The sequence below is a fragment of the Fringilla coelebs genome (genome assembly GCF_963513975.1).
Source record: "Fringilla coelebs genome assembly, chromosome: 2".
Taxonomy (NCBI): Eukaryota; Metazoa; Chordata; class Aves; order Passeriformes; family Fringillidae; genus Fringilla; species Fringilla coelebs.
The window spans coordinates 482,880-500,234 of NC_140029.1; the positions used below are offsets into that span (position 1 = coordinate 482,880).

General features: G+C 51.1%; 1 protein-coding gene across 4 annotated transcripts in view; it reads right to left on the bottom strand.

The window, feature by feature from the left end:
- NUP98 (nucleoporin 98 and 96 precursor) overlaps positions 1-17,355 on the bottom strand; it is a 35,640-nt gene that overhangs the window by 17,713 nt on the left and 572 nt on the right. For 2 of the 4 annotated variants that reach the window (XM_084201134.1, XM_084201137.1), the window contains exons 2-16: positions 14,241-14,344; positions 13,746-13,847; positions 13,380-13,559; positions 12,561-12,700; positions 10,992-11,099; positions 10,225-10,408; positions 9,186-9,349; positions 8,320-8,457; positions 7,661-7,748; positions 5,277-5,369; positions 4,830-4,970; positions 3,790-3,923; positions 2,891-3,078; positions 1,925-2,041; positions 598-902 (exon numbers count right to left, since the gene is read on the bottom strand). In XM_084201134.1, the coding sequence (XP_084057260.1) occupies positions 598-902; positions 1,925-2,041; positions 2,891-3,078; positions 3,790-3,923; positions 4,830-4,970; positions 5,277-5,369; positions 7,661-7,748; positions 8,320-8,457; positions 9,186-9,349; positions 10,225-10,408; positions 10,992-11,099; positions 12,561-12,700; positions 13,380-13,559; positions 13,746-13,847; positions 14,241-14,313 (2,155 nt within the window). In that variant the 5' untranslated portion in view covers positions 14,314-14,344. Of the gene's footprint in view, positions 1-597; positions 903-1,924; positions 2,042-2,890; positions 3,079-3,789; positions 3,924-4,829; positions 4,971-5,276; positions 5,370-7,660; positions 7,749-8,319; positions 8,458-9,185; positions 9,350-10,224; positions 10,409-10,991; positions 11,100-12,560; positions 12,701-13,379; positions 13,560-13,745; positions 13,848-14,240; positions 14,345-16,412; positions 16,560-17,355 lie in introns of all 4 variants that reach the window. The other 2 variants (XM_084201136.1, XM_084201135.1) reach the window with 2 other exon arrangements.

Sequence of the window (17,355 nt, forward strand, 5' to 3'; positions counted from 1 at the left end):
ACAACACCTTCATTCCACACCTCCAGAGCACATTTAAACCAAGAGCTCTGGTAGGTTCTGCCCAGGCATCTGCCAGGCAGCAGCAGGTGTGCAAAGAGGAGGGAAGAAGGTGTGCAGGGAGAAGAAAAATTGCAAATGTATCAAGACTTGAAGAAAACACTCTCCCAACTTTAGTAGCCTGGGTCCTCAGGCACTGCTGACCAAACTGCAGCTTCTTCTACATTTAACAGGCTCCAATTCTTCTTCATCTATTGATTTGTCTAATGATCTTCCTATTTCCCAAAAGCCTTCTGCATCCCCAAAACGTCTATAGACATTTATTCCACACACCTGCCAGTTTCATTACATGCCACCTAAGTATTACCTGGGAGGATTAACAAATCTTCCCTTTACCTTCTCAGTTTAAAAAAACTCTAACACGTGATATAAAACTGGGGGATAAAATTTAAATGCTCACTGACTCAGCAGATAAAATTTCTGCACTAGATAAGAAAAGCAACATTTGTATTCTGGTGGAAGGAGGAGGGGAAAAAGCAAAAGCTGAGGGTGTCAAAGAGCAGAAAACTCTGCATGCAATGCTGCCCCCGCCAGCCTCACCTGCAGGATGCTGCTGGAGCCCAGGCTCGATCTCCTTGTCCCACTCCTCCTGCAGGGAATCCTCCTGGAAGGAGGCGTCCTCGCTGCTGCCCTCCAGGCCGTTGCGCAGCGCCGCGCGCATGTTCAGCGCCACGATGGTGTCGTCGACGCTCGAGTGGGGCTTGTGCCCGCTGCCCTCCAGGCTCTGCGGGATGGGCTTGGCAATGGGGTTGGTGTAAAACCTGGTCACCTCGTGGGCCTCCTCCTCCTCCTCCCGCTCCCCGTCCTGCCTGTGGTTCTCCTCGGGAGGCACCGACAGGAAGAACCTGGCCAGAGGAAGGATAATGTGAATTATTTCATTCCCAGGGACTTACACCAGCATTCCTGGGCAGGGCCAGCAGCTGGACTTGGGTGACCCCTGTGGGTCCCTTCCCACTCAGGAGACTCTGTGATTCTATGATTAAAATTCTGCTCCTTCCACACAAAGAGCAAACATGACCACACCAACTGCAGTGTCAGTGATTATTCCCCTTCCCTCTGCTCCTGCTTGACCGCCACTGAGGCTCCCACTACAGCAAGGACAATGGTGAGACTGGGACAGTCCCCACAGGCTGGGGACTAAGGCACGTGCCCTGTGCAGAGCTGAGTGGAACAGGGAGCTCAGGCTGGAGAGAAGCCTCAACAGGGAGTGTAACAGCAACCCCAAAGCTCCAAACCCTCTGCCCACAAGGCCAGGGTGACCTCACTCCCACAGCAGCTCTTATTTTAGTGGCTTTCAATAAAATCAACATGGTGAGCTGGGCAGGTTTTTTCCAGACTCTGATTAAAAGAAAACTAAGACAAAAATCAGAGTTCATCTGAAATATGGCCACAGGTTTTTTAGAGGAGGTTGGAATTCTGGTTTTTGGGGGAGGAATATGTAGCCTTAGAGGCTCCTCACTGTAATCTGTAAAAAACACATATAGAAAATAAAAATACGAGACATGATGATCAGTGGAGCTCCCTTGCAATTCCCACATTACTGAGGACTGACCAGCAGAGGTCCTTTCCCCTCAGAGTCAGGTTTAGCACTTCCCCAAGGAATATCCTGGTTTCTTGCTACAGGGAAGGAAGAGAGACTTGTCCAGAACCTAAGTCCCTGCTCCCTGACCTGGATTTTGGGTGGGATGAGCTGGCAGTGCCCACACAGGAAGAACACAGGAGGAAATGCATCTCCCAGCAGGTCAACTGCTTTCAATGAACAGTGAAGTGACATCCCTGAGAAGGGGCTGCTGGCCAGCAGTAATTTAGGGACAGGCAGAACCAGTCTGCATTTCTGAGGACAAGCCCTGCAGGGTGACTCACTCACCTGTCCCCATTCTCTGGGTACTCCGACGGCGACGCCAGGTCCTCGTTCTCTCGGCTCACGGGAGAGAACAGGTTGCTGCTGTTGAGGTTCTTCAGAACCAGCTTCTTGATGCTCTTCCTAAACACACAACACACCAAGGAAGGCAATTTGGATCTATCCACTGCATACATGTATATTTCATATTTAATTCAGATGCTACAGGGACCAGGAACCAGCTCTAAGACCTGTTCCCACACCCAGGACATATCAGGTCACCCATAAGAGATCCTAAAATATTTTGGGGAATTCCATTCAAAGCTCTGGCTAATACAAAGGTGTAAAAAGCACAAGCCAGTGAACAGCTCAAAGCCCAAGTTCAGCAAACCACAGTGTTCCTTGTTTCCCAAATCAGCTCTTCTAGAAACACAGGTCTGGTCCACAAGTGCAGGTTCATTTTACAGCAGGGTCACTTTAATCTTTTAGCCCTTTGTTTTTACTCAACTTCAAATCTTTCCAAACCCCTTTTCTATTTGACAGCCATTGATGCAACTAAAAACCGAACCCAAAGCTTAACTTGGGCAGATCCGTGATTTATTTCTCACGGAAGCATCTGTGGACCTGCAACAGAACCAAGGCTGGGATAAAACCACCAGAAATTGGCATCCATACTAAGGGCATGAGCAAACCTGTTGACACTCCCAGTCAGGAGCAGGAAGTATTACCCTGTGCAAGCTTTCCTTGTTAGAATTCCTCAATGACTTTATAGGAGCTTTGCTCCCATCACGGGCTGACCTCATTTTACAGCTTATTTGGCCTTAAGAGTCTAAGCTGAACCTTTTCACCTCCTCTACAGAAAACAGTTCTGGTGAAGCCTTACAGACAACTTATCGTTCTTCCAATATGAACCAGAGCACAAAATCATGAGATTCAGGGTAATACAAAGGAGTTTCCAGAAGATTCTCACACAGAGACAAAAGAGAAGCTCACTTTGGCATGAAGGCTCCATTGGACAGGGAGGGCTCATCATCATCCAGCCCATCAAAGAGCTGGGACTTGGCCGAGCCCGCTGACTGCAGGGCCTTGGGCCGCACTCTGGTGGCAGGGCGGGGGGTCAGCTTGTAGTGGGTGGGGGTCGTCAGGGCCTTCTGGGCTGCTGGGTTGGTTGGCTTCAGCCTCTGGAACAGAAAGATGGAAATCTCAGGCATGGGGACAGAGCTTTAGGGTGCTCCAGCCCAGGGCCCTGAAAGGCAAAGGGGGTGGTAAGTCAAGGGAAGCAATAATTGCCCCCAGGTTAGGGGGCTCCATGTACAGCCCCAGCCATCAGCCTGGATCCATGGGCACCCTGGGCTACAGCTGCCAGGCAGGACTCACCTCCAGCCCCTGGAACCTGCTCAGGGGCAGCAGACACTCAGAACCTCCCCTACCACCTCAAAAGCCTGGGAAGTGTTTGTTTTATCATCTCTTGAACAAAGCAACAGGGAAAGGTTTCTCAGAGACTCTCAGGGATGTCCTAAGCAAAGCACTACAATTATTTTCAAAGCATTAGCAACGATCCGTCTTTATTCCCAATCAGCAGCAGGGAGCACAGGAACTCCACAGTCAAGGTTGTGATGCAGGCAAAAGCAGGAAACAATGGAATGGTTTGGGTTGGAAAGTACCCTAAAGATTATATACCCTTCCAACCCTCCCTGCCATGGGCAGGGAACTTTCCACTGGGATAAAATCAAGCACTTTGTGTCCTGGAAGGTAAAAAGCCACTGCACCATAGGGAGAGCACAGAGGGCAAATTACTTGGCTGCTCAGTGTGCACTGAAGTGAGGACTGCACCAGACCAAGTCATTCCAACTGTCACCCATTAAAGGGGTTCAGTGCTGGTGGGCACTTACCTCTTCCTTCTTCTTGGGGTCTGACATGGGGTTTCTGAAGAGTGGGGAGTCCCCAAAGGGGGAGTAGGTCAGGCTGTTGAGGTGCTGCTGGAGGACAGCTTGCTGGGCTGCAGAGGCATTGGGGTCTGTCAGAGCTAAAAAAGGAGCAGCATTTCAGTTTTAGAGCTCTGGGAACAGAACCAGGGCAGGCAGAAATACAGCAGTGCCCAGAACATCTCCTTCCTCCATCAGAGTGTCCAATCATGTTCACTGAGTTCTCATGGGTGAAAAGCTGAGGGCACACAGAGCTACAAAACAGTGGAAGGAGTCTGGCCTGCCAGAATATTCAACCAATCCAGCTGGCTTCTGAAAGGGTGTGCAGGGAAAACACTTCATGCAGAATTTTGACATTACTGCTGCCACAACCATACAGGTCTAGAGTCCCCTCTACAATGGATTCAAAATCTTGTCTCTGTCTTAAAGCATTTTAATTCCTATTGAAATGCTCTAAGACTTCACCCCATGAAACATTCATGCCACCAAAAGCAGCTTAATTCTAATTCCAATAAATTCAGGATGGATGTGGGCATTCCCAAAGATCAACAAAACCACTCTCAGAACAACAGCTTATTGTCAGGGTCTGCAGGAAGGAGAGCTGGTGACAACTGGGTCTTATTTTTGTCCCAAAGGCAGAACATTCCTGTTAATAAAGGCCCTCTAGGCCTCTCCTATCTGGAAGTACTGAAAAATCCAACGTTGCACTTCCCTTACTGTTCATTGTGCACATCTATTCTTGCTGCCCCAAATTTAATTTGGGAAATTTACTAATCTTCAAGACAATAATCTAAAATACGTGCAATTATTGGGTGTGTAAAGCAACTTGGAATTCCTTTAAAAATATACGTATAACTAGCAAAACAAGGGCCATTAACACAGTCTGCACTGTGACTGAGAACAGAAGTGGCCCTGAGGAGACGTTTTGTCGTTCCAAACCCTCTGGGAGGGCTGTGCTCTTGTGTTCAGGCACATGGGCAGAAGGCAGCAGGCTCACGGACACTCACCTACGGCAGGCTGAGGGGCCCCGAAGCCCAGGGTGGCTGTGGAGGTGTTGAATCCTGGGGCTCCAAACGCTCCCGTTCCCAGCGTTCCCCCCAGCTTTGGCTGCGTGTTCCCAAACAAGGACGTCTGTCCTGCCCCCAGAGCTGTGACAGAGAGGGCAGTCAGTTACCACAGGACTCTGACAACTTTACAGGCACAACAAAGAACTCCTCACTCTCCATGCCCATGGATGCTGCAGGCAGCAGAGGCTCTGAGCACAGAGGACCTCACCAGTCATGCCCAGTTTCTGTCAGGCCACTTGGCACTGTGCTGAGAAGCTGCCCTTGGAGCTGCCCTGAAGCTCAAACATGCCCAACCTTTCCTAACTCAGCTACAGGTCATGCCCAGGCTGGACTGCATTGCAGCCTGAAGGCTGGAGCTGCCCAGAAATGAGCTGGGAAACTGCTTACCTGTTCCAAAGCCTGTTCCAAGTCCAGTGCCCAGAGTCCCAGTCGCAGGCTTATTTCCAAACAAGCTATTTCCAGCAGTGTTGGCACCAAAACCTTCAACAACAGAATGAGCAGCTCATTAGAGATGAAATGAAAACAATGTATTTAAATAAATAAGCCTCACAGGGTTGTAGAGCCCTGCCAAAGCCAAATTTCTCACTGTTTCCAACAGCACAGGTTAAACTGGCATTCAGCAAGAAAGGGCTTCACTGGTAATAAACACATTTTAGATATAAATATAGCATTAAAGCAGCAAAGAAAAATGTTGGTCTGCCTTCTTAAGCTTTTCAGTTTGTTACAAACTTCAGAGTTTCCCAGAAGGGCAGAGCTGACATGATGCTGCTGTAGCTGGCAACAGAGTAAAACACTGGGGATTTTTCAGTGCCTGGAGGGAACAAACCTCATTTCATCCTGTTTATACCACATACTCATTTCTCTGACCCTCACCACAGAGGAGGTGGGAACTCAGACCTGCACAGTTCAAGGGCACAGCTGTAGCTGCAACAAGGCCACCCCAAATCTACCATGAGCTCAGTTCTACTGCAGATGCTGACCCCATCCCATGCTTGGTTATTACACAAAGCCAGGATTAAACTGAAAAAGTGCAGGTGTGCACCAACCCCTTGGAATCCAGCTCCATTCCTCCTATAAACTGCTATATAGGCAAACCAAAACCACACACTGCAGAGGCTGATCTCCATCAAATAGTGCCAACACACTGTGGGGCCAAGGAGATCCTGAGCAGCAGAACACGAACTCAAAAGCACCTTTCACACCCCTGGGAGGTTTACCCAGGGCTGCTCACCAGTCAAGCCCTGCTTGCCAAGGTGCTGCCCTGGTTCAGAGCACTGAGAACTACAAAGAGCTTGATTTGGAAAGGATCTAAAAGATCAGCCAGCTCCCTCAAGGTCTTCCCTGTCTATATGGGCAGGCTGGCACAGCAGGCTAAAGGCATGGCAGGCCCCAGTGCCTTTAAATAACCAACACAAAACAGCACTGCAGGACAGGGATGGCAGGGTCCAACCCCCTCCTACTCACTCTTAGAGACACAGTTTTGTTGCTCTGAAATCCAGAATTAAAAAGGCAGAAGAGATTTGAGAGTCCCCTGAAAGAAGCTGCCACTCCCTTCAGCCATCCCTGCACATTCCTCCTACTCAGTCACACCCACCCAACATCAGTTCTCACATCAGAGGCCACAGGAACACACGAGCAGCTCCTCAGGACTTTCCTTCACACCACCAAGGACAACAGCCACCAGCTGAACTGGAGCTGACTCAATTCACCTTCACTGCACCATCTCCTGACACCTGCCCAAGCCCAGGGATCACTGGTTTTACCCCAATTCTCCCAGTGCTGCTGTGCCAACACAGGCTGTTCACAGCCTCCTAACAAACCCCTCTGCTCCCTGAATCCTCGATTTCAAGAGTTTTCAACTACAGAATTACAGCATGGCTGGAGTTGGGAGGGACCTCTGAGACCACCCAGCCCAGCCCCCTGTCTCCAGAGAGGGAGACTCCCGCCCCTCCCTGGGCAGCTGCTCCAGGGCTCTGCCCCTCCAGGGAAGGAAGTTCTTCCTCAGGCTGGCCTGGAATTGTTGTGGTTTAGTTCCTGGCCATTGCTCCTTGTCCTGCCAGTGGCCCCACTGAGCAGAGTCTGGCACCATCCTGACACCCCTGGAGAGATATGGATGGATGGGGATGGATGGATGGGGATGGAGTATTTGAGTGGATGGATGGGGTATTTGGGTGGATGGATGGATGGGGTATTTGGGTGGATGGATGGATGGATCCCCTCTCAGCCTTCCATTCTCCAGACTGACCAGGCCCAGCTCCCACAGTCTCTCCTCACCAGAGATGCTCCAGACCCCAAATCATCTCTGTGCCCTTCCCTGGACCCTCTCCAGTAGCTTCTGGTCTTCCTTGAGCCGTGGAGCCCAGAACTGAACAGGACACTCCAGATGAGCCTCCCTGGAGCTGAGCAGAGGGGCAGGATCCCCTCCCCGACATGCTGGGAATGCCCTTCCCAATGCTCCCCAGGATCCAGGGCTCTCCTGGCCATCCCAGGCTGAAAACTCCCTTAAGGACTCACCAACACAATGGCAATTGATTGACCATCTACTTCCTGAGTCAGGGAGCCCCAGCAAGAGCAAAGGCACAACCCAGCATGTTCCTCTGTGCCAGGGCCATTGTTCACCTGACAATTCCAACACTACAGTACTCAACATGTGCTCTCTGCAGTCTGTGGTGCACACAGTACAGATTTAAATAACTGAAGCCACATTTTTTCCCCTGTCCCCAGACTGGAAGGGTTTGTAGGGGTTCCTAAACTCAGAGCAGGTTTGTTACCAAAGAGGCCCCCGCCTGTGGTGGTACCGAACGAGGGAGCGCTGGTTGTGGTGGCTCCAAATCCAGCAGGCTTGTTCCCAAACAGGGTCTGAAAAGAAAACAACAGGAATTTAGAAACCTGGGATGTTGACACCACAGGAATTGTGTCAGTGTTTGGCTGCAGGCAAGGAAGCAGAACTTAAGGCAAGCAGAGCTGAGCCCCATCGCCCACCCTCCCATGAGTGGGGTTATCCCAAGCCATCTGCAAGATCCCCCAAAAGCAGCTGTTAGGGTCAGACTCAAGGGGCTTAGGGGACTTTTCCAATCTCAGTGATCCTGTGATTTTTGCTCCACCAGAACCAAAATGACTGAGTATCAAAAACCAAGGTTGGTTTTGGACCATCACAACTGACAACCTGTATTTCCAACCCTATGCTGAGGCACCCCAGGCACTCAGAAACTCTGTATCTCCTGCTGCTTTTATCACTCCACACATCACTTGTTAAAAAAATTACTCTACTACACCTGTTTATCCTCCAGTTTACAGCAAACCACCTGACTTTCACATCTCAGACATACTAATTCCTAAGCTGACACAACTTCTGTACAGTCAGCACCCTGAACACCCTGAACAGGGCTCTGCTTGGTTTTCTCTCTTTGTTACAGAGGCACAGACATACCGAACCACCAACACCAAATCCTGTGTTGGCTTGTCCAAAAAGGCCAGTTCCCGTTCCAAATCCAGTCCCAGCATTTGTATTGGCAGCTGTCCCAAAAAGGCCTCCAGGCTGCGAGGGCTGGGTGACCCCAAAGAGACCCTACAAAAAGGAACCAGGTTAAGGTAACGCTCCCAGGCTTTTCCAAGTCCAGCACTGACAACAACAGATCCAACACACACAATCAGGCAATAAAACAATGCTACATTTGCCCTCGTGCTGGGGGAAGAGGACAGGTGAAGAGCATTCCAGAAGCTTTAGTCTTCCTCCAAAAAATTAGTTACCAAAAGGAAATTAAAAAAAAAAAACACCAAAATTTATGCTCCAGATTTAAAGGATATTGGAATTTCCTCATCGCTTTGAGCAAGGGAGATGGAAAATAAACATTTCACAGGGTTCTCTAGGAGAAGTCACAACAAATTCACAAAGAACACAGGATATCTGGAACCGAAGCCTCTAGTTACACAAGTTACAACTACGAAGAATCTTTCTGTCACAAAAGCCTCTAAATGTTGCTCATCTGTCACCAGAAAGCCCAGGATTGAATTCCCGTAGAAGGTTGATAACGGAATGACATTATCTGTGTGAAAACAATCGGAAGCACAGGAGTTGCTAGAGAGCAGCTGCTTCAGAAGGTGAGTGGGTACATGATTTGTGAACAGCTGACTGTTCTCCAATTGTCAGGAACAAAGCTGACGGCCAGGAGGTTCCTCACTCCACCGCAGCCTTCAGAGCCCGGCACGCTGCTTTTATCCCCCGGCAGTGGAATGTGAGGCAGCCCCCAGTGCTGCAGCCCCCCGTGCCCAGCAGGAGCAGCTGCAGCCCCTTACCATGGTGTTGGTGTTGGGCTGGCCCAGGGTGCTGGTGCCCCCGAAGGAGAAGCCGGTGTTCTGAGCGGTGGTGGCCTGGCCGAAGGGTTTGTTGAACAGACTCGTGGTCTGGGACTGCTGCCCAAAGAGGCCCCCGGTGGTGCCCGTGCCAAAGCCGGTCGTACCTGGGACACCAAGGGCAGTTAGAGACCCAGCCCAGCAGATCCCACCCCAGCACACACACAGCAAAAAGGGTCACAGAATGTCCTGAGCCGTAGGGACCCCCAGGGATGCCCCAGTGCCACCCCTGCCCTGCCCAGAGCCCACCAAGCCCAGCCTGGGCATCCCTGGCAGCGCTGGCCAAAGGCTCCTGGAGCTCTGGCAGCCTGGGGGCCGTGCCCATTGCCTGGGCAGCCTGGGCAGTGCCAGCACCCTCTGGGGAAGAGCCTTGCCCTGCTCTGCAGCCTGAGCTGCCCTGGCCCAGCCCCAGGCGCTCCCTGGTGCTGTCTCTGCTCATCCAACAACCACTTCCATTCCTACAGCCTGGAGGATTTGTATGTGTTTACAGCTGAATTCCACAAACACAAATATCCACTAGTAGGAAAAAATCCTTCCCTTTGAGGGTGGGCAGGCCCTGGCACAGGGTGCCCAGAGCAGCTGGGGCTGCCCCTGGATCCCTGGCAGTGCCCAAGGCCAGGTTGGACACTGGGGCTGGAGCAGCCTGGGGCAGTGGGAGGTGTTCCTGCCCATGGCGGGGTGAGACCAGGTGAGCTTCAAGGTCCCTTCTAACCCAAACCATTCTGGGATTTCTGTGATCTCTTTACTTTTCAATTTGCACCAAAACCTAATAAAAATCCAACAGCTGTTTCAATTTTTCCAAGAGAAAGTAAGAAAACAGATTCCTATGGCAAGGAGCTGCACCAGTCAATGCTGGCAACACAACCAGCACAACTCCGAGCTCACAGCAGTGTTTCAGCATTTTGCATCACAGAATTCTAAATGGTTTAACAGAATATTTGCACATGCACTCACAGGAACATCAGGGCCAGGCAGTACTTACTGGTTCCAAAAGCAGTTTTATTCTGCCCATAGGAGAAGCCTGTATTGGTAGTGGAAGAGCCAAAAAGCCCTGTGGCTGTGCTGGACGTGGCAGTGGAAGAACCAAACAAGCCAGCAGTTGCTCCTGCTCCTACAGGATTCGTGGGCCCTTTCCTATTTGCCTGGTAGTCTTCCAAACGGAGTTCCTAGAGGAAAATCCAGCTCTTTTTACCCAGGACAAGGGCAGGCAAATGTCCTTACAGCACTCACACAGCACTCCATCTTCACCAAGGTGGAGGCTCAAGAAAAGCTGCAACACCCACATTTTTAAAAATAAGGACACTAAAAATGAGACCTAGACTTAGATCCATGTTTTGACTTCAATTTGACATCTCAGAGCCTTTTCAGATATTTTATAAACTATCTGTTTTGAAGGGTCAAACAAACCAGCCCAAATGGGAAGGCCTCAGGTTAAATCCTTGGGAATATTAGTTTATAACAAACAACTGAGCTCTGTCTGGGATCCTGCTGTTATCTCAGCAGAATAGGGCTGTTCCCAACAGGACATCATGTCCTTCTGACAAGATGGAATTTCAGCTCTTCCAGACCTCCATCAAGCACTTAAACCCAACTGCAATTAACGTGGCGTTGCATTAATTGTTTTACTTGACAACACCTCTCGTGTGTGATACAGATATTGAAGGTTCATTAATATTTTTGCATTAACGAGCACAGACAGTAGCTGAGGCCCAGAGAGAACCAAGGTAGGGCTGTGTGCCCTGCACTGACCTCGAGGGACTTGCTCTCGTACTCCTTCATGGCAGTGATGCACTGGTGCTTGGTGTTGATGTTGGTGCTGACGCCGGATTTCACCATGGTGTCAGTGCCGGTTGGGGGCTGCCGGGAAGGGAGGAAGGGCCAGGTTAAAATCCAGCCAGACGTGGGGGAACACAGCCAGAACTCCCTGCAGATCCTGGGAAACCCTACACCTAGCACAGACCTGAGGCTCTGTGTGACTGCTCTGCTTGGGCAAGACCCCACCTGCAGAGCTGCCCCAGCCCTGGGGCCCAAGAGCAGGAGGATGTGGAGCTCTAGGAGCCAGCCCAGAGGAGCCATGGAGCTGCTCCAGGGCTGGAGCTCCTCTAGAGCCAAGCTGGGAGAGCTGGGCGTGCTCAATTGGAGAGGAGAATGCTCCAGGCAGAGCTCAGAGCCCTGGCAGGGCCTGAAGGGGCTCCAGGAGAGCTGCAGAGGGACTGGGGACAAGGATGGAGGGACAGGAGCCAGGGAATGGCTGCCAGTGCCAGAGGGCAGGGCTGGGTGGGATCTTGGCAATGAGGAATTGTTCCCTGGCAGGGTGGGCAGGCCCTGGCACAGGGTGCCCAGAGCAGCTGGGGCTGCCCCTGGATCCCTGGCAGTGCCCAAGGCCAGGCTGGACACTGGGGCTGGAGCAGCCTGGGGCAGTGGGAGGTGTCCCTGCCATGGCACTGGGGGGGCTGTGAGGCCCCTTCCAACCCAAACCGTGTGTGACTGCATGGTTTTATGACTCCATCATTATCTGCACAGCTGAGGCCTCACCCAGGTGTGTTTAATGATGATCAACAGTGGAATTAGTCACAGGAACACTCAAAACAACTCCCAGCAATTCTGCTTTCGGTTTCACTTTAAAAGCAGTTTACCTCAGCTTCTAACACAAATACTGGAGCTCTGCATGAATTTCAGTATCCCCCCTCTTTTTAACAGTGCTATGGAAGTACAAATCAGCAGCACTGCAAGAGCCCAGGCAGCAGCACAGCTCTGCCCCCAAAGCCTAAGTCTTACATCAGCTCAGTCCAGAAATGCAGAGGGATGAGATCTGCACGAACAGTCTCTCCTCCAGCAGGCCCCAGGTAGCCCAGTTCCTCAAGGCCTCTCTGCTGGGCCACCCTCCAGGTCCAACTGCCACAGAACTTTGTAGCAGTTACTGAATCCTGTCTTAAAGGGGACTCGTCCAGAGGAGGCAGGACACCACTCCTCTCCTTCCAGGTCCCATTCCCAGAGCCAGGCTGGCTCAGCAGACCCATCCCAAGATGTCTCTAATCCTTACTGCTGCCAGTATTTGCCATGGATCACCTTGAATTCCATGGCACTTGCTGGGAAAGCTCAGCTTTAGGAGCTCCTTTATTCTTTCAGTGTTGGCTCTAAACCCAACAAGCCTGCAATTCTACAGTGGTTGAGAAGGGATGTTTTCAAATCAGTTCAAAACACTTGCAGGTGAACTCATTCTTTCACCTCAGTGACCAAGACATCACACGAACAACTGCAAAACTGAATACTTCCCACACTAAATGGGTTGGAGTAAGAAGGAAGAGGAGAACTTACATTAAATTTAATAGTCGTGCCAGTTGGAGCAGCAGTGAAGCTGGTTGGGCCAAAGAGAGAGCCAGATGTGCTCCCAAAGGGGTTGGAAGTGGTGTTGGTGGTCCCAAAGAGCCCTCCACTGCTGGTGCTTGTACCAAAGTCTGAATAAAGTACAAAAAATAACAACATCAGTATTACAACAAACCCGAATTAATTATTTAACACTTAAACCCTAATATTTTATTCAAACTAGAAACTAGTTTGAAAATGGAAAAAACAGCTGGGAAAAATAATTTGACAGCAAAGCTGGAATGCAGTTCTCTGCTGCAGAAGTGTCCTTAACTCAGCACCCCAGAAACACCAGACAAACCACAGCAGCCAGTTTCCTTCTACTGCTGACAAGTAGGAAGAAAATAACATAACAACTTTATAATAAAGAGAATCAGCAAGGCTCCTTTTCTTTGTTCAAAAGGGCTGCAAGCACTTGCTTTTGCCTCGCAAAATTACAGAATAGTTTAACAGCATTCCCTGTCTTCTCCTGCCACAGACAAGCCCAATTGTAAGTGCTCTGCCACAAGATAAATACCTAAAATCAAACAGCACCAAAACAGTATTCAGGATAAAGAATTCCAACCAACAACCTCTGGCAATTTATTTCAAAATGTAGGGCTGGAATCACAGCTACAGATTAGGGAGCATGTGGGCTCCCCCCAGCTGCTGAGAGATGCACAGGGATGTCACTGTATCCTCCAGCAGAAACCCCCCCAGCCCCACCCTGACCCCTGTCCCAGCTCCCACTGCTCTCCCACCCAACAGAAGAGGGGCACCAGTCTCACTCACTTCCAAAACCAGCTGGTTTGTTCTGTGCAAAGGCATTATTCTGGGATGAGAAGAGGCTTCCACCAGTGCTGGTGGTTCCAAAGAGGCTGTTTGATGTCCCAGTGGATGTTCCAAAGCCAAAGCCAGTGCTGGTGGAGGAGGTGGCTGGTTGGTTGAACGTGGTGGACCCAAACAACCCTCCTGCAGACAGAAACAGGCTGTTGTTAATCCTTCACAACCTCCTCTGCTTGGGAGCTTTGACAGGTTCTTGCTGTCCTGGGCTTGGGAGGGCACTTTTTGGCTATTTCTGGCTGTTTTTTGTTGAGGATTCCTCAGTTTGGGGTGCTCCTTTTCTCCCCTCCCTCCCTTTCCAGCCCCAGGCAGTACCTGGCTTGGTCTGCGTGCTCCCAAACAGGCTGCCGGTGTTGTTGCTGGAGCCGAAGGCCGAGGTCCCGAAGGCTCCTCCGCTGGTAGTACCGAAGCCAGCATCTGCAAGCACAGCCCAGAGAGCCCCTCAGGCTGCAGCTCCACAAACAGCCCCAGAACACACACACCTCTTCCTACCAGGCCTTCCCAACAAACCCACTACTGATTTGTTCCAGCCCCAAAACACCCCAACGATACCGCCTTCCCCAAGCACTGTACGTTCCACTCTTCCCACAGAAGGAATTCCCACAGCAGACCTGGAGCCCTGGTTGTCTGCCCAAGCTGAAAGCTTGGTTAGGGGTGAAGCCTCAGGCTCCTGAACCTCTTCCAAGCCAGCTGGAACACCCAGCAGCTCCCTAGTTCCATCCCATGAAGGATCACCACCTCCATGGGATTCTCTGAGCTGCGCTCCAGGAACAGACACCTCATTAAAACCACCTTGGATATTTCACTTACTTTGCCCAAAAGTTGAAGTTGTCCCAAAGCCGGTGCTGCCTCCGAACGGAGTTCCAAAGGATTTGTTAAACATTTTCAGAATGTATCAGGTTTTCTTCCTAGACCTGGAAAGCAGAATTCAGGTTTTATTGAAAGCTCACCCTGCAAACTCATTTTCCATTGCCCTCACTGCCAAGGGCAGCAATCCCACCAGAATCCTTCAGCACTGACCCCATGGTACTTTCCACTGGCGTGATTCCAAACCCTGCCACAACCCCAGGAGGGTCAAGGGCACCAACATTCCAGTGACACCACAGCTAAGGAGGTGTCACTAAACATCAGTGTCCCTAAAATTAAGGTGTCACCCTTAATTATGGCTGGAGTTCCTGCCTATCTCGGCCTGTGTCCTGGGCTGCAGGGATCCCACAGCAATCCTGGGGTTTCCAGGAATGGTTTTCCTGTTCCACCCTCTTTGCCAACTGCTTCAAGCACTGCAGAGGGGAATGCACTGCACAGGGATTACAGGAATCCAGCCTCCCTCTGCTTCCCCTTCTGCACTTCCCAGCAGTTGCTGTTCCAGGGGACTTGTGCTGGGCCCAGTTTCCTCTCCAGCCCCCACCGTTTCTTTACAGCACATTCCCTGCTGCCTCTCCCCAGCCTCCTCCCCCAGCACAAACAGATACAAACACTGCTCCAGCTCTCTGAGTTTGTCAACAAATCCAGCACAATCCCCACAGCTCCTCGGGCACACTGTCAGGAACTGTGGGGTGTTTTCCTGCAGCTTCACCACTGAAAATTTCAGATTAGCCAAAAACGTGCCAGATTAACAAAAAAAGCCAGTACTACCCCAAATAATGTTCATATTATCCCTAAAAAAGCACTACTAGCAACAACAAAAAAGACTAGAACTAGAAAAACAAAATGCCACGTTAACCCAAAAAAAGCCATACTAGCAAAAAAAAGCCAAAGTTTAAAAAAGCCAGCATTACTCCCAAAAATGCCATGTTAACCAAAAATAATGGGTGCAATGATCCATGAAAAGCCATATTAGCCAGAAGAACATGACAATCATAACTAGAAAAAATACACATTACTAAAATAATGTCCATTAAAAAAAAATGCTAGTACTACCCCAGCCCTCTCCAGATTCAGCAGGAAACAAGGAATTCCCCCACATTCCCAGGTACTCCTGGCAGCAGCAGCCACACACAGCACTGCAGAACTAAGAACACCAGCAGCTCAAGGATGGCCCCCACCAGGAAACAAGGCAAACAATTCCAGTCAAAGCCAAAGCTGCCCTTTCCCTGTGCCAAGGCAAGCACAGAGGGATAGGGCACTGCCCAGCACAGCCTCCCCCAGGGAAATGGCTACATCCATGTGCCCATCCTTGAAACTGAAGTGTTTGTTTCCCTAACACCAGCAGCACTTTCTGGGAATGGCCAAATCCAGATTGGGACCAGCCACAGCCTCCCCCCATCCCTGAGCAGCTGGAGACTAAGCCAGCCCAGAACAACCAGGCCGATCCCACACTCCCCTGGCAGGAGAACCAAAAAGATGATTTTTAGTGTCACCTCCAACAGACACACAGCACAATTTTGGAGTGTTAAGGGTCTCCACCCATCCACAGGCAAATCCTTACAGGTTTCATTTGTCACATAAAGAGGAATTTCAGCAGAAGGATCCTGGTAAAAGCCAGGAAAAGCTGCTCTGACAAACTCTCAAGAGCTCCCCAAGCTGAGAGGAGCTCCTGGGAGAGCTCGTCTGGGACAGGGTAACACTGCACCCTGAGCCCTCCTCACCTTCTCCCGTGGGATCCCCGAGGCTGGCAAAGCCCTGCCAGCCCAGGCAGTGCCAGCTGTGCCCCACGGCCACCTTGTCCCCAGCCCAGAGCACTCAGTGCCACCTCCAGGGCACACCTGCAGGGATGGGCACTGCAGAGCTCCCTGGGCAGCCCCTGCCAAGGCCTGAGCCCCCTTTCCATGGGCAAATTCCTGCTGCTGTCCCAGCTGAGCCTCCTGTCACGGAGTTATGGGAGCGGAAAGGTCCACCCTGCACATCCTTTTCTCCAGGCTGAACCTCCCCCCTCTCCATCAGGACCTGCTCCCAAAGACACCTCTCCATTCCTATGGAATATTTTCAGGCACCTCCCCTTGTGTCAGTGCAAGTTTCCCTTTCAGGCCTGACAAAAATCACCTGCACCTTCCAGCTGTCCGACGTTGTGACTCTCAGCCTTATCTGCAAATTCACAAGTCACTCATTTTCTGTGGTTCCTCTTTTCTAAGTCACTGTTCTCACATTGTCCTGAGATCACTAAACGCCAAACTCTACCTAAGAAGAAAACTAAAAAAATCACATTTTAAGAGAAAGCGTGTTATGGAAAGATTTCCCCTCCCACAACAAGCATTTTGTTCTACTTCAAACCCATCCCTCCTTCCCTGAACCTTGAAAGCTGTGTCCAGTTCTGGGCTCCTCAGTGAAAGAGAGACCTGGAGGGGCTGGAGGGTGTCCAGGGCAGGGAACGGAGCTGGGAAGGGGCTGGAGAATTCCTGAGGGAGCTGGGAAGGGGCTGGAGCATTCCTGAGGGAGCTGGGCAGGGGCTGAGCCTGGAGCAAAGGAGGCTCAGGGGGCCCTTGTGGCTCTGCACAAGTCCCTGCCAGGAGGGGACAGCGGAGGGGTCGGGCTCTGCTGCCAGGGAACAGGGACAGGAGCAGAGGGAACGGCCTCAGGCTGGGCCAGGGCAGGCTCAGCTGGGCCAGCAGCAGGAATTTGCCCATGGAAAGGGGGCTCAGGCCTTGGCAGGGGCTGCCCAGGGAGCTCTGCAGTGCCCATCCCTGCAGGTGTGCCCTGGAGGTGGCACTGAGTGCTCTGGGCTGGGGACAAGGTGGCCGTGGGGCACAGCTGGCACTGCCTGCGCTGGCAGGGCTGTGCCAGCCCCAGGGATTTGGGATTCTGTGAACCCAAGAGCTGGACCAGAATTAGTAAAACTCGAAGGTTACCACAGGATCCCCCTCCCACTCGCTGCAGCCCCAGCGGAGGAGGGACCCCTCATGCCAATAGGCTCTAATTGAAGTTTAACAGCAACAGCAGGAAATCCCCCAAAACCACCCAAAGAAACCCATGTCATCAACACAACTTC